The sequence below is a fragment of the Microcaecilia unicolor genome, chromosome 6 (genome assembly GCF_901765095.1).
Source record: "Microcaecilia unicolor chromosome 6, aMicUni1.1, whole genome shotgun sequence".
Classification (NCBI taxonomy): domain Eukaryota; kingdom Metazoa; phylum Chordata; class Amphibia; order Gymnophiona; family Siphonopidae; genus Microcaecilia; species Microcaecilia unicolor.
In genome coordinates, this window is record NC_044036.1 from 54729190 (window position 1) to 54750133 (window position 20944).

General features: G+C 42.7%; 1 protein-coding gene across 4 annotated transcripts in view; it reads left to right on the top strand.

The window, feature by feature from the left end:
- The window catches only part of NEXN (nexilin F-actin binding protein), a 127481-nt gene that overhangs the window by 43927 nt on the left and 62610 nt on the right, over positions 1-20944 (top strand). For all 4 annotated transcript variants that reach the window (XM_030205558.1, XM_030205559.1, XM_030205561.1 and 1 more), the window contains exons 6-7: positions 19602-19799; positions 19877-20062. In XM_030205558.1, the coding sequence (XP_030061418.1) occupies positions 19602-19799; positions 19877-20062 (384 nt within the window). The remainder of the gene's footprint in view (positions 1-19601; positions 19800-19876; positions 20063-20944) is intronic.

A 20944-nucleotide genomic window follows, 5' to 3' on the forward strand; every position in this document is an offset into this window, starting at 1 on the left:
GCTCAAAGAGCTTACAATCTAATAGACAAAAAATAAAGCAAGCAAATCAAATCAATTAATGTGTACAGGAAGGAGGAGAGGAGGGTAGGTGGAGGCGAGTGGTTACAAGTGGTTACGAGTCAAAAGCAATGTTAAAGAGGTGACTGCATTAGGCTGGCAGTAGTTCCGGTCCGGGATAGCGTGTAGTAAGCCCGCATTGGGCTTACCGTCACTTTGTAAAAGGGCCCCTCGAACTTACAAAGTTATGTGAGTAACCTGTAGAACTTTGCAAGTCTAATAAGTGCTTAGAAAATGAGTCCCATAGTAACCTATAGAAGTCTAAGTGCTTTGAAAATGAGCCCCACAGCTGACTATAATCAAGGCTCATTTTCAAAGCACTTAGACTTACAGAATTGCCTAGGTCGCTATATGCTTTGAAAGTAAACTGCAAAGATCGCAGGTAGATTGAAGCTAGGGATATTTACACAAGCTGAGGAACTAGAGTAAATTTATTTTTATTTCTTATAAATCTATGCACATACAATCTGCCTGACCACATGAATTTCATATGGAACGAGTGCACTTTGTAACTGCACCTCAGAACATGCCTACAAGGGCCATGTAAAAATATGTGCCTTTTTGTCACCTCAGATTATTTTATAAAAACCCCTTTTATATGAGTAAACAAGTTTTTATATATGTGGGAAGAGTTTATAAAATTCAAAATGATCCAGCTGGCTATGTTAGAAGTCAGGGGACAGTTTTATAAGGGCTTGAGCATGTAGAACAGCACTTTGGGGTGAATTCTATAAATCGCCTAGAAAATTGGTGCAGAAAAAAAATGCTTAAGCGCTATTCTATAAGTGACACCTAAAGTTAGGCACAGTTTATAGAATAGCACTTAAGTGCAGGGGTCACATGTAAATTTAGATACATCCATTTCTACCAACATAAACATGATGCAAATGCCACCTAAATTTACACACATAACCCCCTTAATCTATAATTGCACGTATAACTGGAATACATACACATGCGCTACCCCGAAATGCCCATGACCCTCACATTTCTGTTCTCCCTTTTCCAGGATGTGTATATAATTTAGACATGGATCACATGCCTAAATTTACTTGTACCTATTAACTGATTTCAGTTAGCTTGTTTACTCTTTCCAAAAATACTAGGACTAGGGGGCCATGCAATGAAGCTACAAAGTACTAAATTTAAAACAAATTGGAGAAAATATTTTTTCACTCAATGTGTAATTAAACTCTGGAATTCGTTGCCAGCAAATGTGGTAAAAGCAGTTAGCTTAGTGGGGTTTAAAAAAGGTTTGGACAATTTCTTAAAAGAAAAGTCCATCAGCCATTATTAAAATGAACTTGGGAAAAACACACTGCTTATTTCTAGGATAAGCAGCATAAAATGTATTGAACTGCTTTGGGATCTTACCAGGTACTTGTAACCTGGATTGACCACTGTTGGAAACAGGATGCTAGGCTTGATGGACCTTCGGTCTGTTCCAGTATGGCAACACTTATGTACAATAATTGCTTGGTAAAAAGCCAATTATTGCCACTAATTGGCTCATTATTCAATTAAATTGTACATGCACAATTTATGGTGACTTTTATAGAATTATGGAGTTTGTATGCTCACATAGACACTTATAAAATTTCCCAAAGGTACGCATGCATGAAATAGGCATTCAGAAAACACAGCACCTGCTTTCATGCAATATACCTCTAGGTAGAATCTGTACATGTTCATATTTTATACAATGTATGCATAGGGACAGTGAAATGCATTTTTTTGTTGGAGGGGCCAAACCAATCAGTCTATGGTCCTGCTTCCAAGCTCTCTAATTGCTGATGCTGTGTTGAGCCAAATATTGGTAGGGCCACAGCTTCAATAGCATACCCCATTCCTCTGCCCGTGCTTGCAGATCTACATAGACAGAACTGCCTAGTTACCTGGCTACAGGAAGGAGACTATGACCAGACCTGGTTTTAAACTTACATCCTAAAGCAGTGTGCTTCTTTGTATGTCTCTGATTCTACCCATTTAAATCAGTGCTGCAAGTCCAATAATGCATCAGGATGAGGTTAGCAGAAATCCAGGACTGGCCTTAAAATCTCCCTCCTGGAACTGGGTAACTTGGAAACTCTGCACACATGCACAAAGTTATTCCTGCGTGGGAGTAGGTGTGACTTGGTGTAAGAGTTTTTTGGGAGGCTGTTTTAAAAAGGCACCAGGGGCGTAGCCACAGGTGGGCCAGGGGTGTAGCCACTTTAGGCTCAGGCCCACCCAAATGCTGCAGGACATACTGCATCAGGAGAGGGGGAGAAATGTACGGAAATGTCTCCCTATATCTGTCCTCTCCGCTTACCTCACTTCGGGCGTCTCTGTCTAGACACAAACCGACATGCTCTGTAGTCTCCTGCTACAACCTATCATTCTCTGAGTGCTGCAAACTTCATTAGTGAGTTGCAGCACAGTGGGCCACAGAGCCTCAAACTCACGCGCTCTGCCAGTCCCAGTCCTGCTCCCTGTGATGCACACTTCCTGCTGCAGAGGGGTAAGGACTGGCAGAGTTTTGCATGAGTGTGAGGCTCTGTGTGCCGCTGTGCTGCGATTCACTAATGAAGTTTGTGGTGCTTGGAGAATTGAAGGTTTGAAGAGAGGGGCTAGGAGGAGATAATAGAGCATGGAGGGCTGGCAGGGCCAAGACAGAGATGCCCAACAGAAGGTGGGCAGAGAGGAGAGGACAGAGATGGGGAGAAACTGGAGGGCTGAGAGGCCAGTGAGACAAGGTGGTTACGGAGAGGGGGCTAACTGGCAGGTGGTGGGCGGGATGGAAGAAAGGTGGGATAGGAAGTTGCTGTTGAGAGAAAGGAATTGATTTGGGAAGAAGGTTCTGATGATGGGGCTGAGAGAAGGGGTCAGATGCTGGCAGGTGGAGGAAGGAAGAGCAGAACAGTAAGAGTGGAGGAGTGGCCTAGTGGTTAGGGTGGTGGACTTTGGTCCTGGGGAACTGAGGAAGTGAGTTCGATTCCTGGCACAGGCAGCTCCTTGTGACTCTGGGCAAGTCACTTAACCCTCCATTGCTCCATGTAAGCCGCATTGAGCCTGCCATGAGTGGGAAAGTGCGGGGTACAAATGTAACAAAAATAAAAAATAACTAGGGGCCGGGTGAAGCAGGGGCATCTGTAGTGGAAGATGAATATAGAGGAGAGGAGAGGACACTGGGGTCAGGAAAGAGAACAGGTAGGGTAAATATAGGAGAAGAGCCATGTGGTGAGATGGGGATATAGGGAAAGAGGTGGAGAATAGATGCTAGGATGTAAGAGAAGGAGAGACAATAAATGCTGTGGACATAGGAGCCAACTCTATGGGTGCAGTGAGTGCTTGAACACTCCCAATATTGAACAAATTGCTTGAGAGGTAATTTACATTGGGTTTAGCAAAGTTGCTCCTATGACTGGGGAAATGAGAGAAAGAGGAAGAGAGGGCTGTGGAGAGAGTGAGAAAAAAAGGAAGGGGATGGGTCTTTGAAGGAGGTAAGGGAGGGTAGAAATGGGGATGTAAAAAGGGGAATAGGAGCCAGAGTAAGGTGGTAAGAAGGATCTGGAGGTGTAGAAAGGATGAGTGACAGGGAAGGAACTGGGCTTGGTGACAGAATGAGAGGCAGAGGTAGATGAGACTAGAGAGAGAATGAAAATGGCTGCAAAATGGGAATATGAGGCTGAAGAAAGGAGTAAGGAAAATGGGGCCCAGAAAGGGGAGATGGAAAAATAAAATCTAGTTATAGAAAGATAAAAAAGCAGATTAAAGAAATGGAAAAAATTAAAAGAGATTAGAAAACAAACTGGAGATTAGAAAAAAAAAAAATAAAAGAGAAGGATCAATGTCAGAGTTAAATGGAAGGGATGAAGGGAAGAAGACAGCTTAAATGGGGGGGAAAAAACCACACCAAAAACAAAACTGAGAATGGAGGTTCTGGAAAAGAACTTAAGAGAAAAACAACAAGCAAAACTGATAGGCCAGGACTAACCCAAACTGCAAAATAAAACAATAAGTTGAAAATTGCAAAATAAAATGATCAAAAGGTGCAAAATCATCATGATCATACCTAAACTTACATTACCCAAATTGCAAAGGACTTAAATACAAAACAACTTATGCATCCAGCTTCTCCTACGTAAGCGCACAACTATGGAATGGACTCCCAAAAGCTGTAAAAACAATCCATGTCCATCTAAACTTCAGAAAATCACTAAAAACCAATCTCTTCAAAAAGGCTTACCCCACCGATCCAACGTAAATCCCCACACCCAGCAACACAGCACAGGACAATATACAATCTTCGTTCCCTTCGACCTTCACAGTTGCCTGACACACACCTACCTCATTCGACCACAATACAACCTTGTATTTGTTATCAACCGACTGGCGAATGCCTTTACGGTACTATGTAAGCCACATTGAGCCTGCAAATAGGTAGGAAAATGTGGGGTACAAATGTAACAAATAAATAAATAAATAATTTTTTTTAATTTTTAGAGTGTGAAAAATGTAAGCTTTGAAAATGTTGATTTCTTGTATTTTGTTCACTACACAAGTTTCTCTTTCTTCAGTGTTCCACTCTTCACAGAATCTGCTTTTGGGGCGTTTCTATTTTTGTATCTTCTTATTTATTTCTAATTTATAGTTTCTCATTCTATTTTAAACAAGGTGAGGGATAATGTTAAATGTAGGTTCTGTGCAGGAAGCTGTTGCAGTCTGACTTGTACTGTTTTCTAAAATGGAAGTGTATTGGGGTTCTAAAACATTTTCATTGCTGACATTTCATAGGCAGGGTTGGTGCAGTTTGAGTTCTTGGACTTATCATTGGTATGGTGTAGTAAGCTTCTGAGTATCCATTTTCAGGCTTGTGTTACTGTTTTTCTGTCTGCTGGTAGACACTGTGTGACTATGCTGGGGGAAAGGGAGGGAGAGAGGGAGGGAGGGAGGGTGGAAGCGTTTCAGGAGGGGCAGAAAAAGAGTGTGCTAGGGAAGGGAAAGGTGAGATAAGAGGTGAGGAGAGGGGGAGGAAAGAAGTTTGGATGGGAGATAAAAGAGGAAGAGAAGGTGGAGGGAAGAGATGGGAAAACAATAAGGTGTCAGCAGATGGGCCAAGAAAAGTGGGGAGCCTGTACCTCAAATTTTGAAGAACAAAATAAGGGTCTTTTAGACGATTCTGTGTGAGATTGGTAACCAGTGTACAGCTTTAAGGAGGGGGGTAACACAATTGAATTTCCTTGAACCTGTAATCAATTTGATGGAACTATTTTGAATCAGTTGTATATGGCAGAAGTCTTTCTGTCTGAGGCCCTTGTGTAGTGTGTTGCAATAGTCTATTTGGTTAAGTACAAGAGAGAGAACCAGCATTTGAAGATCAGAAGGGTGGAGGACTCAATCAATTCATACATAATTTAAAAAAGCAGCACTGAACCAAAGAGGAGATTTGAGGTTGAAAACTGAGAGCACAATCAAGTAGGATCCCGAGTATTCTTAATGAAGGTACCAGTGAAACTTGAATATTATAGAGAAAAAGTGGTGTTGGTAGAGTCATACCAAGTAGGTCTGAGAATAGGAGGGCTCTGGAGTTATCTGGGTTTAGCTTCAAGTTTATCATTGGTTAGCCAAATTACTACCTGTGAATGCTTGTCATTGAGGGAGTGGATATCCTGAGAATTAATAGGGTCTAGAGGAGTCAGGATCTGGAAATCATCGGCCTATAGATTGGATAAGGATCAGAAGTGTTGACTTAAAATGTTGAATAAGGTGGGCGCCAAGATGGAGCCCTGGGGTACACCACAGGTGGCCGAGAATGATTTGGATAATGCTCTCTGATAACTTACTATATATTCCCTAGATGTTAAATATGAATGGAACAAGTCACATACAAGACCTGTTATACCAATATGGTATAATCATTCCAGTAGGATGGAGTGGTCTACAAGAGCAAATGCAGCTGAGAGATCTAGGGAGAGGAGAAGAACCAATTTAAGAGTGATATAAGTAGTAATGGATAATTATGGTTACACCTGTCATGGTGGTTTCTGTGCTGTGATGTTGCCTGAAGCCCCGTCTGGTTCTGGTGAAGTACATTTATTTTCTCAATGAAGTCACTGAGCTGGGAGAGAATGATATTTTCAATGAGTTTTGCCACAAAGGGCAAATTGGCAGTGGGACAATAATTAGAGAAGGAGGAGCTAAGCTTTGGGGGATCCTTGAGCTTAGCTCGAATAATGGCCATTTTCCAGTTGGTGGGAATGGGGTCATGTGATGCTGTTATTGATTTCAAGATTGTGATGACCACAGAGATGGGAAAAATATTAAAATTGGCCAGAGAACTAGAGAGCAAGGTGGTGGCAGATGAGTCAAGTGGGAGGTTGCCCTGTTGAGGGTTTGTATTCAGTGACTCCTGAAGGGATAGTATTTTGTCAGAGAAAAAGGTAGCCAAAGTGTGAGCTGTAAGGGGGAGAAGTAGAGGGAACAGCAAGAGTAGAAAGTTGGTAACAGATCTGAGAATGGAGTAGAGGGTAGAGATGTTGGGGTCTCTTGTTATGCACTGCGTAAAGTAATTTTTTTTTGTTTTCAGAATTGAAGCTTTATATATGCGTGCTAGATCTTTGTGAGAGAGGAGTATGGTGTCTCTCCAAAGTCACTTAGCATGCCGGAGTTGACGTTTTAGAAGTTTTAAGTATGATGAGTACCAAGGATCTCTAGGTGTAGAAGGGCAGGCATGTGGAATAGAAGGGGCTATATGGTCAAAACTTGTTTTAGAGCAGCATCCCACTGTGAGGCCTGGTCAGCTAAAGAAAGTTTAGCAAAGTCAGCACAGTGTAGGTTGAGGTTGGATTCCAGAGCTTCATATTTCAGTTTAGTGAGATCACAGTGGATATATGTCTGGGACTGGGGCCTGAGGGAGGCACAAATATTAGAGCATGACAGAGCAATTAGAATTGGTCAGTCCAAGAGAGAGAGGGCATATTAGAAAAGAAAGTATGTGGATTGGGAAGATGATAGAACAGGTGTGCCATGCTATATGCATGGACCTATGAATGGGTTGGATCAGACTAAGGTCAGAAATAAGAGAGCTTAGGTTGGCAGAGATAGGTGATACAGGATCATCTATTTGTATGTTAAAGTTTCCTAGAATGATGGGATCATGGCTGTGTAAACAGTAGTCAGTCAGCATATGTTGTAGGAGTTGAAAGGAGTAGGCAGAGGGAGGCAGAGGATAGTATAGGAGAACAAAGACTGAAGATGGAAGGCAAGTGTTTCTAAAGAAAAATGGGAGCTTGAGGATTGCACCTTGACCCTGAAACGGGTGGAGAAGATTACATCAAGTCCACCTCCTTTCTGATCTGAACAGTTACAGACAATGAAAGAGTAGCCTGGAGGAGATGATTGAATGAGACAGGAAGTGTTGGCATTTGTAAGCCATGTTTCCACTAGGCAGAGGACATCAAGTCTGTCAGAGATAAGATCTTTGATATAAAGGTGCTTTCCATGTAAAGAGTGAGTATTAAGGAGGCCAAGCTTGTCCTCAGAAGCAAAGTTACAGATAGCACTAAGGGAGGTGGAAGCTCCTGTTAAGGAAATAAGTTGGCGGTGTCTTACCCAATGATGGTTGAGAGGCCGACCTCTGGCCTGTGATCTATGACCTCAGAGCACAGGAATAGGTCTAGTAAAACACATTTCTAAAAAAGGAAAGCTGAGGAGTGTAAAACAAAAAAGTTTATTGCAGGAAGAGAGCAACATAATGATAGAAAGGTGCACAGTCAGGGTGCACACGAAGGAGCAGGACCTGCTCCTTCTGTGCGCTATTTTAGCGCACACACATGGCATGCAACTTAAAGGGTGTTGAATTTAGCTGCTACTACTGCCGGAGGTCACTTCTGGTAGTGGGTGGGGTCAGAGGTTGGATGATGCCTGGATAATCAAAGGCCTGGATAAGGCCTGAGGCCTGGATAATCAAAAGCAAATGCAGGCACTAGAGGCCTATAGCACTGGAATAGTGCCCATGTTTGCCTGTGTGAGATGATCGGAGGGGTTTGGCGTGACCACGCCAGGGAATACTACAGAGCTCATTTATACCTTATATGGTAGAGAAACCCTACCCAGCGCATCCCAGGATGCACTTGGCAGGGCAGGGCTCTGCCATTTTGGAGGCGGCGTTGGAAGGGAGTGCTGCTTCCTTCTCCATGTCATATTAAGGTATTGGGGGGGGGGGGTTGGGGCTGGTAGACCACCAGGGGGGGGGACCACTGGACCTCCAGCCCTCTCTTCTGCTGGGGGGGGGGGGGTCAGGTTGAGCCAGGGTTTGGGGGGCGCTAGACCATTAGGGCCTCTGGGGAGGTGGGGGGGGGGGGGTTGGAGGGTCTGGAGGTCCACCGGACTTCCAGCCTGCTTGGTATGTTTGTGAGGTCCGGCCTTTTTTTTTTTTTTTTTTTTTTGACAGCCTGGATCTGTCAACAAATTCTGTGGAAGGATTGTGCCTTGGGCGCATGCCCAGGCACAATCCTCCTGTTGAAGTAGCCCAATGATCAAAACTACTACTACTACTACTTAACATTTCTAGAGCGCTACTAGGGTTACGCAGCGCTGTACAAATTACCGAATAAGGATGGTCCCTGCTCAGAAGAGCTTACAATCTAAAGGACGAAATGTCAAGTTGGGGTAGATGAGATTTCCTGAGAACTAATAGCATACATAAATGTGCATGCTATTAGTTTTGATCATCGGTGCATTGTTTCCCCCGTGCTGTTCGGCCACTAATTTTACAACTGTTTAATCTGCTCTGCTAATCTTGTGATCTGCTTGCTGTGTTTTCTGACTTGTTTATTGCCTAGTTTTATTGGATATCTGTTAATCTGAGTACTAGATTTTAAAAACTGCTGTACTCTGCATTAGATCTTTTTTCTTTTTCCTTAAAGTGTGTAGAGCCCTCCCCTCCCCCACCTGTTTTTTTGCAGTCAATGTGTATAGCTTAAGTGTTGCTAAAAGTTCAGCTTTGAGAGAGCTGCAGGCTACCACAAGGTCTCTTGACTCCTGCCTGAAGTGCTGAAAGCTCACAGATAAGACTTGTTCTGGCATTATTTCTGGTTATCCCTACCTTAGAGCTGTGGTTTGGTGCATTTCTGGTGCATTTCTTAACCTTGTCGTCCCGTAATCCCAACCAGCTGTGTAGATAAATGGCTTAATACAGCTCTAGAGATAGGTTTTACACCAAACACATTCCACGGGTTTTAAGTTTAAGCCCACCCACCCCAAGATTGACACTTCCTAAATAGCTTTCCTAAATACACTACTTATTACAAATTAACTCCATCCAAATTACAACTGTTTTTGAAAAGAAAACCATTCATTATCACAGTATATCCCCAGCCTTCTGCTCAGCATCAGGGGCTTCCTGCTCTAGGTAAAAAGGACCTCTGTTAACATATCCATAATGGTTGCTATTCTCATTATATATCACATAGGATACCAATTTACCTTCTCTTCCTTAAACTTGTTCATCAAGCTTCTCTCACTGTTGGCAGTACCGTATTGGTAGTATAATCAAAAAATCATTGTTAATCAGCTATACCCATAGATCAGGATCAGATTTATTCTAGGGCTTTACTTTGCAAGATTAATCTATTGAATTAGGTCTACAACCAACCGGTACATCAGGGAAAGGAGAGGAAAAAAAGGGAAAAAACCCCAAACCAAATATCCTGAAGGAAAAAGCTCAATCACTGAATTTCAAATAGTCAGATACATACATTGAATTCCACCCACACAGTAAATCTTAACAGGCTCTCAGTTCTTACCCTAAAACTATACATTAACTACCCACCCCCTATATCCCATAGAACAGGAGTAGGAGAAATAACAGGTAGTTGTGTGACAGGCTACATATTTTATTATCACAAGTACAACAGCTCATACATTTGGAACTATGGTAAAGAAACAAAGAACCCCTAAAGCTACTGCTTTTATTACACCTTCTACCACTGTCAAGACCAAACCCTTGGACCAAGACAAGATTCTGGTTTCTTGTGATAAATGTACATACATTGAGTCCCTTGTGAAAGAAGTACAAGAACTAAGAAAAGAAGTGGAAAGACTAAGAAACATCTGAGACAACCAGAAATTTGACCCAGAGACGCAGGTCAAAACATTGAGGACTTCCAGCAAAGGGAGAGAAGATCTTGGGCAGACAGAGCACAGCTGGAAGCAGGTCACCAAGACCCACAAGATCAATCCTCCAACTCCATCTTCTATTCATCTAAAGAACTGGTTCACTGCCCTGGAGGTAGAAGAGCTAGAAACATCTAAAAAACAGGAGGAAACAATGACCAAAAATGTATTTATTTATTGTTCACTTATATCCCACATTTTCCCACTCATGCAGGCACAATGTGGCTTACAAACATTAAATAAAATACAGAATAGGAAAACTTAGAAGAATATACAAGGAGTATGCAGGGGGAGAAGCATCTAACAGGGTGAACTAGCAGGGTAGGAGCCAGGGAGGGTGCATCAAGCAGCGGTATAAAGTGAGGAGTAGGTCTTTGCAAAGAAGTAGGTCTTCAACAACTTCTTGAAGAGGGCATGGTCCGCTTGAGTTTTAAGGTGTTGCGGGAGAGAATTCCAGTGCTTAGGACTCCAATAGCGGAAAAATGAGGCGAAGATCCTCTTGTACTTGACACCCTTACAGTTTGGGAAGTGAAGGCAGAGGAAGGAACGAGCAGCAGGGTTGGCATTCCTGGGCGGGAGGTTGATCAAGGGGTGCATATACTCCGGGGCAAAACCATAGATAATTTTATGGGTCAAGGAGCAGAGTTTAAAGGCAATGCGCTCCTGAACAGGCAGCCAGTGTAATTTGAACCGTAAGGGTTCGGCATGTGCAAAGTGTTGCTCTCTCAGGATGAGTCTTGCAGCAGTGTTCTGAACTGTTTGGAACTTTTTCAACAGAGAGGCCTGGCAGCCCGCGTAAATTCCGCTGCAGTAGTCCAAGTGGGAAAGGACAAGCCAGTGGACAAGTGTGCGGAACAAATCTCTAGGAAGGAAGTATCTGATACGCCAAAGCCTCCACATGGCGTGAAACATTTTTTTGGTGACCAAGTGCACATGATTGTCCAGCTGGAGGTGTGTGTCCAGTTGCACTCCTAAAAGCCGCAGGCTTGTGGCAATCGGAAGGACAGAGCCCAATACTGGGAGCATCGTGTCAGTTACTGGAGTGTGGATGGACGAGAGGATGAGACACTGTGTTTTGTCCTTGTTTAATTTGAAACAGAAGACCTGAGCCCAATGTTCTAAGGTGGAGAAACAGGCATCAATGAGGTGAACAATTTCTGACACGGTGGTGCGAAAGGGAATGTAGACTGTAATATCGTCGGCATAGATGAAAGGGTTAAGGTCCAGTTTTGCGAGAGCAGCAGCTAAAGGCATCAACATAATATTGAATAAGGCTGGTGAAAGTGGGGAGCCCTGCGGAACCCCAAGGAGGCCTTCCACGGATCAGAAGTAACCGAGTTCACTGAGACCTGGTAAGTTCTTGTTGTTAAAAAGCCCGCGAACCAGTGTAAGACAGGACCTCCTATACCAAAAGAGTCCAGCAGATGAAGCAAGATTTCATGGTCCACCATATTGAAGGCACTAGACATGTCAAATTGAAGCAGTAAAACCTTCCGACCAATGGATAGCTCTTGCTTAAAGTTAGATAAGAGGGTGACCAGGACAGTCTCGGTGCTATATTGAGCTCGGAAACCAGACTGAGAGGGGTGTAGGATATCGAAAATGCCATCACAGCCGGACAATTGGCCCAAAGAAAGTGAAAGGTAGTGGTGGTTGGAGATTCACTTCTCAGGGGTACTGAAGCGCCCATCTGCCAGCCAGATATGTTGTCCAGAGAGGTGTGCTGTCTGCCTGGTGCCAAGATTTGCGATATTGTGGAAAGATTGCCTAGACTCATCAAACCTACGGACCATGCTCCTATGCTACTCATCCATGTTGGCACAAATGATCACAGCTAAATATCTTACTGAGACTTTGTGGCTTTGGGTCAGAGGGTGAAGCATCTAGGTGTGCAGGCGGTGCATCGATCCTCCCTGTCATAGGTAAAGGTTGAATGAGAGAAGCTCACATCTTGGAGAGAAATGCGTGGCTGCATGGTTGGTGCCAACAAGAGTGCTTTGGTTTCGTAGACCATGGGATAATTTTCCAAGAGGTACTGAACGGTGATGGTGTCCATCTGTCAAGGAAGGGAAGGAATGTCTTCAGCAACAGGCTGGCTAAAGTACTACAGAGGGCTTTAAACTAAAATTTATGGGGATGGGTATAAAAGGCCATGAAGCCATAATAAACCCCAAGGAAAAGTAGGACATCTAATGCCTCTATAGAAGAGAATAAAAAGAGTAAAATCTGGAGAGCCTTGTATACCAATCCATGTAGTATGGGAAACAAACTTTTAGATCTCGAGGCTACTATGATGGAAGCGGACTTGGATTTAGTGGCAGTCATGGAGACATGGTTCATGGAGAACCTTGACTGGGATGTTGCTATACCTGGCTATAATCTATTCAGGAAGGACAGAGTAGGAAAAAAAGGTGGAGGTGTGGCATTATATGCTAAGAATGATATCCAAGTGACAGAACTGTAGGACATGTGGGGTATGGAAGAAGCGCTGTGGGTTAAACTGGAAAGAGGGAAAGGAAAATGTATCTATATTGGAATGATTTACAGACCACCCTCACAGTTGGAAGAAATGGACAAGGACTTAATTGAAGACATCCGAAAGATAGCTAGGAAAGGGGAAGTACTACTGATAGGTGACTTCAATATGCCGGATGTTGATTGGGGTGTCCCGGTTGCGGGGTCGTCTAGAAGCAGAGAGATCTTAGATTCCTTACAGGAAGAATTGTTCCAGCAGTGGGTAACGGAACTGACGCAGGATGAAGCTGTTCTGGACCTGGTGCTTACGAATGGAGAGTACGTTTCTGATGTCAAGGTGTCACTGTTTTTGATTCATCTTGTTGCAAAATCTATGGTCCTCATCAATTGTTTGATACTTATTGAATGGAAGAGACGTTTAAGATAATTTTAAAATACAATTTATTGTATTAGTAATATCATTCTTTAATACATTTTTTAAATGTTGTTTCCATGTTTTATAAATCGGTATACACATTGTTTTAGGGTATTTGGTTTGTGTCTGTTATAATTATTTTTGAGATTATGCTTTTATTCATTTTTTAAATTATGCTTTTAGACTATTTGTAATGTATCCATTTTTATTATTGCTTTGAGTTAATATAATTTATTGTATATCATTTTAGGGACTCCTGTTGGCAGGCCTGAATGGCCGAAACACGACTTGTGTCGAGTCAAGTTTTTTAAGACTAAACCTTTGCTGTGAACTTTTTTCTGAGTCCAGTAGAAGTTTGTTTAGCGTCATCCATCTTGTCACCTTCGCTGTGTTCTTGTCAAGGTGGCAGACCATTTGGCATCTAGTGATCATTGTATGGTATGGTTCAATATTAAAACAGAAGAAAGGGCTCATTCGAGATTGAAGGTCCTGGATTTCAAAGGAACTAACTTTGCCGAGATGGGGGAATTTCTCAAGGAATAGTTAGCGAAATGGAAACAGCTGAAGGATGTAGAACAGCAATGGACAAGACTGAAAGGAGCTATATTAAAGGCAACTAACCTTTATGTTAGGCCTTCTTTTCCTCTTACTTTTATGAAATTTTCTCTCTGGTACTCGAATGTAGTAGCTGAAAAGATAAGGGTAAGGAGGCTAGCCTTTGCATGTTATAAGATGACTCAGAAAGATGAAGACAGGAGAGAATACCTAAATAAGCGAAGAGAAGCTGGAAAAGCTATCAGGAAAGCGAAGCGGCAAATGGAGGAAAAGATAGCTAATATGGTAAAATTGGGGGATAAGACCTTTTTCAGATATGTAAGTGACAAGAGGAAGTGCCATAATAGCATTGTGAGCTTCAAAGCTGAGGGAGAGAAATATGTGGAAGGTGATAAGGATAAAGCTGAACTGCTTAACAATTATTTTAGCTCTCTGTTCACGAATGAAAGACCGGGGGTAGGGCTGCAGAAAACAAAAGGCTAAAGGGGATGGATTTATGGTAGACCAAGAACAGTTTACGGAGGACTGTGTTCGTGAGGAGCTTGCCAAACTAAAAGTAGACAGAGCGATGGGGCCTGATGGGATACACCCGAGGGTGCTTAAGGAACTCGGAGAAGTTCTGTCGGCTCTGCTGACGGACCTCTTCAATGCTTCCTTAGAAACTGGAGTGGTCCCTGTGGACTGGAGAAGGGCGGATGTGGTTCCTTTGCACAAGAGTGGAAGTAAGGAGGAGGTTGAGAATTACAGACCTGTCAGTCTGACCTCGGTGGTGAGTAAGCTAATGGAAACACTTCTAAAGAGGAGGATTGTGAGATTTCTTGAACTACATGGAATGCGGGACCCGAGGCAGCATGGCTTCACTAGTGGCAGGTCATGTCAGACAAATCTGACTGTCTTCGTCGACTGGGTGACCAAACAGTTGGATGTGGGAGGGGCGCTTGATGTGGTATACTTGGATTTCAGCAAAGCCTTTGACATGGTTCCGCACAGGCGAGTGATAAATAAATTGAGTGCCCTCAGTATGGGACCTAGAGTAACTGATTGGGTTAAAAAATGGTTGAATGGTAGGAGACAGAGGGTAGTGGTAAATGGAGCTTGCTCTGAAGAAAAGGATGTCGTCAGTGGAGTACCGCAGGGATCGGTCCTAGGGGCGGCTCTTTTTAATGTCTTCGTGAGCAATATTGTGGAAGGGCTGTCTGGTAAGGTTTGTCTCTTTGCGGATGATACTAAACTCTGCAACAGGGTGGACACCCTGGAGGGTGTGAATGACATGAGGAAGGACCTAGCGAAGCTGGAGGAATAGACCGATGTTTGGCAACTAAGGTTTAATCCCAAAAAATGCAGGGTCATGCACTTGGGTCACAAAAATCCGAGGGAACGGTACAGTATAGGGGGTGAAGTGCTTCAGTGTACGAAGGAAGAGCGGGTCTTGGGGGTGATTGTGTCTGATGACCTTAAAGCTTCCAAACAGGTAGAAATAGCGACGGTCAAAGCCAGGAGGATGCTTGGGTGCATAAAGAGAGGCATGACCAGCAGGAAAAAGGAGGTGATAGTGCCGTTGTATAAGTCTGTAGTGAGGCCCCAATTGGAGTACTGCGTGCAATTTTGGAGACCACACCTACGGAAAGATATAAACAGGATGGAGTCGGTCCAGGGGGCGGCTACGAAATTAGTAAGCGTTCTTGAATGCAAAAATTATAGGGACAAGCTTTTGAACCTCAACATGCAAACGCTGGGAGAGAGGAGACATGATAGAAACGTTTAAATATCTCAAGGGCATTTATGTACAGGAAGAGAGCCTTTTTCAAATGAAGGAGAGCTCTGGAATGAGGGGGCATATGACAAAGTTAAGAGGAAATAGGCTTAGGAATAACCTAAGGAAGTATTATTTCACAGAAAGGGTGGTGGAGACATGGAATGGCCTCCCAGTGGAGGTGGTGAAGTAGAGGACTGTTCCAGAATTTAAAAAGGCATGGGATAAGCATGTGGGATCGTTTAGGAACAGGAAGAATTAGGGGTTACAGAGAATGGGCAGACTGGATGGGTCATGTGGCCTTTATCTGCCGTCATGTTTCTATCTCTGTTTGGAACAGCATGGGGAACTGATCATCGGGGCCTGAGAATGGTAGTGAGATTCTGTGCCGGAGATGAGCCTACAAGACACAGAGAAGGCAGGCAAACAATAAAATCAGAGAAGGAGCATGGATGGGACATAGGCAAGGCTCCTAGAATGCTGTAAATTACACACATCCCTGCCATATTTAGGTGCCCGCTCTTAGGCCAGCTCTATTGCTGGTGCTTAACATTAGGCGTGCCAAATACTGGTATTCTATAATGGAACCTAGGCGCCTGTCTTCTGATATAAAATAGGCTTCTACTATGCAGCCTCAGGGCACCTAAATGGAGGTACCCGTTTATAGAATTACCGTCTATCTACAAAGCTAAAGGGTTTAATTTAGACCTGCTGAAAGTGTCCTAAATTAAACTGCTTAACTATAGTGCTTATTTTAGAAATTCTAAATTTTACAAAGCTGGGATATGAATGTCTAAAATTGAAGAAAGTCCAAATGGCAAGGGGGTGTGATCTGGGTGTGCTGTGAGTGGGACTAGGGCAGTCCCAAAAAATATACATTTATTTACCATTTATTTAAAAAAGATGGGCATTGGGAGTTAGACCTGCTACCTCCTATTGAGCAGTGCTCCACCAGGGGAGGGGGAGGATTAGGAGAAATCACCTCCTTCATCTTCCCAATGGTTGATGAAGAACCCACCCCCTCCCTGAATGCAAAGCTGGCAAAGGATACTGGGATCTGTGACAACTTTGGGACAAATGGATGTCTATATTTCCTTTTATTTTCAGTTCAATATTTTTATTTAAGATTTGTGAGGTATAAAAGCAATTAACGAGTGAACAGATGTAACATAATAAAACACAGATGGGAATGTGAGGTGTAACCAATACCCATTATGTTCTAGCACATAAGGGTCTATGTCACCATTTCATAACATAAGTGTTCGTATGCCGCCAGAGAGAAGTTTATGTACCTATATTGCCCCCACTGACATGAAAGTGCACCTTTCCATGTATTCTAGAACAGGCTCCAAGTTGGCAGATCTTGTTCTAAGATACTAGCGGAACTTCAGACACCCTGACTTGAATATCTAAGGGGCCCTTTTACTAAGCCACGTAGGTGCCTACGCTTGCCCAATACACTTCAATTCGGATTTACTGCCTGGCTACCACGTGGCCTGGGTGGTAATTTCATTTTTTATGCATGTCCGCTACACACGCTGGAAAATAACTTTTATTTTCCGGCACGTGGCGGAAACTGGGTGGTAATCGTCATTCTACTCGCATAGATGATTACCATCTGATTAATGCATGAGACCTTACCGCTAAGTCAGTGTGTGGCGGTAAGGTCTCAGACCCAAAATGGACATGTGTCAATTTTGATTTTGCCGCACGTCCATTTTCGGCAAAAATTTTTAAAAAGGCCTTTTTACAGATGCGCTGAAAAATGGATCTGCGCACGCCCAAAACAGGCGCCTACACTAGCGCATCCCATTTTTCAGCGCACCTTAGTAAATTCTGATTTGAGCATTCTTTCTAAAATGCTGTTCCACATTATAAGAACTGCGCTTCATTGCTATATGTATGGCCACCACTGGTTACTACACACTATGTGTTCTTATGTTACTGTATATTCAGCCTGTGTTTAAAACAATGTATTACTGCAGCAAATTGACTCAAAAACATTCAAAATGTATGAAGTTATTTATTTATTTATTTATTGCATTTGTACCCCACATTTTCCCACCTATTTGCAGGCTCATTGTGGCTTACAGAGTGTTGTTATGACATAGTTATGACAGGATCTTAGATACAATCGGTAGTAAGCAGATGTATGAGGGATTAGAGAAGGAGGTGTTAGGGTGGTGTAAGAGGTGTATTTTGATACTTGGATGGGTTGGGTGGTGATTTGTGTCATTAAGGGTTCTTTTTGTAGGCTTTGTTGAAGAGATGTGTCTTCAAAGATTTGCGAAAGTAGATTAGATTGTCCATGGTTTTCAGGGCTGTGGGTAGTGCGTTCCATAGCTGTGTACGAGAAGGTAGTGGCGTATGCCTGCTTATATTTAAGTCCTTTACAGCTGGGGAAGTTCAGATTGAGGAATGTGCAGGCTGATCTTTTGGTGTTTCTGGGCGGTAGGTCCACTAGGTTTAACATGTAGAGTGGGGCATCTGCGTGAATGATTTTGTGTACGGTCGTGCAGATCTTGAACTCAATGCGTTCCTTGAGAGGGAGACAGTGAAGTTTCTCTCTTAATGGTTTCGCACTTTCATATTTGGTTTTTCCAAATACGAGTCTGGCTGTGGTATTCTGGGCTGTTTGGAGTTTTTTTAATAGTCTGTTCTTTGCAGCCAGCGTACAAAGTGTTACAATAGTCCAGATGACTTATTACCATTGATTGTACCAGGGTACGGAAAATGTTTCTCGGGAAGAAAGGTTTTACTCTTGAGTTTCCACATCGAGAGGAACATCTTTTTCGTCGTGTTCTTCATGTGGGTATCGAGTGTGAGGGTTCGATCAATGGTGACTCCAAGTATCTTCAGATTTTCTGAAATGGGAAGTTAGAAACATAATGGCAGATAAGGACCAAATGGCCTATACTCAGTAACCCCCTAATTCCTCTTTTTCCTAAGAGATCCCAGGTGCCTTTCTATTTGCTTTCTTAAATTCTGACACAGTCCTTGTCTCCACAACCTTCACCGGAGGCCAGTCCACACATCCACCACCTATGCCCTCTCATTCCAGAGTTTTCCTTCATTTGAAAAAGGCTCACCTTCTGTACATTAATACCACTGAAGTATTTAAACGTCTCTATCATATCCCCTCTCTCCCGCCTGAGGTTCATAAGCCTGTCCTTATATTTTTTTAAATAAAAAATAATAAAGGGGCAAAACACTGGCTTTGACAGTCACCTTTTCTACCTGTTTGGCCACCTTAAAGTCATCAGACACAATCACCTCCAAATCCTGCTCTTCTTTCGTACACAGAAACACTTCACCCCCCTATATTGTACCGTTCTCTTGGATTTTTGGAACCCAAGTGCATGACCCTGCATTTCTTAGCATTAAATCTTAGTTGCCAGTTATCTGACCATTCTCTAAGCCTCGCTAGATTCTTCCTCATGTTATCCACACCCTCCGGGGTGTCTACCCTATTACAGAGTTTGGTATCAACAGGTCAAACTGTTAATTATTTTACATATTCACTGTTTTGGGACACATTTACATGTGGTTTTATGATTTACTTTCATTTGATGCGATCAATTCTTTAGAAATGGAGGATGGGGGGGAAAGGAGACCTAGTCCCCATAGATGGGCAACACATACAAAAAAGTGACAACAACCAAGGAGAGAAACAAAAGATTCTGGAGTCCACTGTAATTGCAATACATTTTTCTAGTGTTCAAAGGCAACTCACAGTGTCCTGACACAGCTGTGTTTCAGCGTCATCCTTCTGCATCAGGAGTCTGTGTATGTGCCAAATTCTGCAGCTATTGAATTATATGCTTGACTTGAAGCAGCAGCTAACCTACTAGACATTCCAGATGTTAAAGGGAGAGATTTTATAGAATTTGGCATACACAGACTCCTGATGTAGGTGGTTGACACCAAGACCCAGCTATGTTGGGTCATTGTGATTTGCCTTAGACACTAAAAAGAATTATTGCAATTACAGTGGACTCCAGTGTCTCTTGTTCCTCTCCTTGGTCATTGTCACTTTTTTTTTGCATGTGATCAATTGTTTAACCAGCAATGTAGCAATCTTTTGGCTATAGTAATAACTGTTGGTGCCCTATGAAAAGAGAACAGTCACACCTACATTGATCACTACCATACTAACCACCTCCTAACCACTTAATATTTACCATACAGGAGGGTGAAGATCCTGAAACTGTGATAGTTGTACCCATAAAACCAAACAAATCACCAGGGAAGATCAAGATGAATTTTGAGAATATGGAAAAAGAAAGAGAAGAAGAAGAAAAAAGGAAATATGAAGAAGATAAAAAGAGAAGATTTGATGAACACAGAAGATCATTCCGAGAAGCCAAGCAACATTCAGGCATTATGGTATGCATAATTTAAAAAAATGTTTAAAGATGTAACAAAACATTAGATATATTATTTTGTGATAACCTTTTCCTTAGGATGATGATGATGACGACACACAGAAAAAAGACACAAAAGAAAGCATAACTCCAGGAAAGCTAAAATTAACATTTGAAGAACTAGAAAAACAAAGACAAGAGCAAGAGAAAAAGCATGCTGAAGAGGAAGCAAAAAGACGTTTAGAAGAGGAGAGACGCGCCTTTGAGGAAGCTCGACTTCAAATGGTAAATACTGGCACTTGTTGATTTAAGTTATTTACTGATAGTTACACTAACTTCTATCTAAGCTACATTTATGTTTAAATCTTTTTTATTAAACTTAAGTGCAGAAATGAGTAAATACAATTCTCAACAGGAACATGAATACATAATGTCATCAAAGAAACTCATACCAGTATGTATACTAACAGTTATATTATTTTTATAGTGTAACAGTTAGTGATGGCTCAGCAAAATATACTGCCTTTGTAATGGCTACGCAAATAAGTCTAAACACCGTGCCATTCTGAAGTCCAAGCAATGCCTATTGCCCTTCCATTCCCCCCCCCCCCCTTTATTCCAACCCCCCTTCCCCCCCCACCATCCCCTCCCTCCCTTACTTTCTTCATTCTAATAATAACTCCCCGCTGATGATGACAGAACCAAGCAGCCTTTATAGCCAGCAAATCGTGGCCCAAACAATCTGTAAACATGCCCCAATGGGTTATTGTTCATCATGATGCGCCTCTCTGCCTCATAGCTGTCTGATGAGAATTGCGCTACAAAAGTAGTATGCCCTAAGACCATAAAAAAAAAATAAAATAAAAAAAATCAAAGACGATTTAAGATGAAGCTGCGTGCTTTGGGTGCTAATGATTGTATGTAGGGCTCCCATACCCCCAAAAATGCTTTCCGCCTCCTCGGGGAGGATCCCACCACCCTACGCTCCTGGAGGAGCAATTCATGCAGGCGATTCCTCCAATGCCAAAAGTCCGGTGGCTCCGACTGCATCCACCAGACAGGATAAGCTTCTTCCCTATAATACCTGCTTTACGGAAGAACTGTCGGACCCCTCTGGGATGCTGCACAAATACTTCATACCTGTCCAGTAGAAACCCCTGTGGAGAG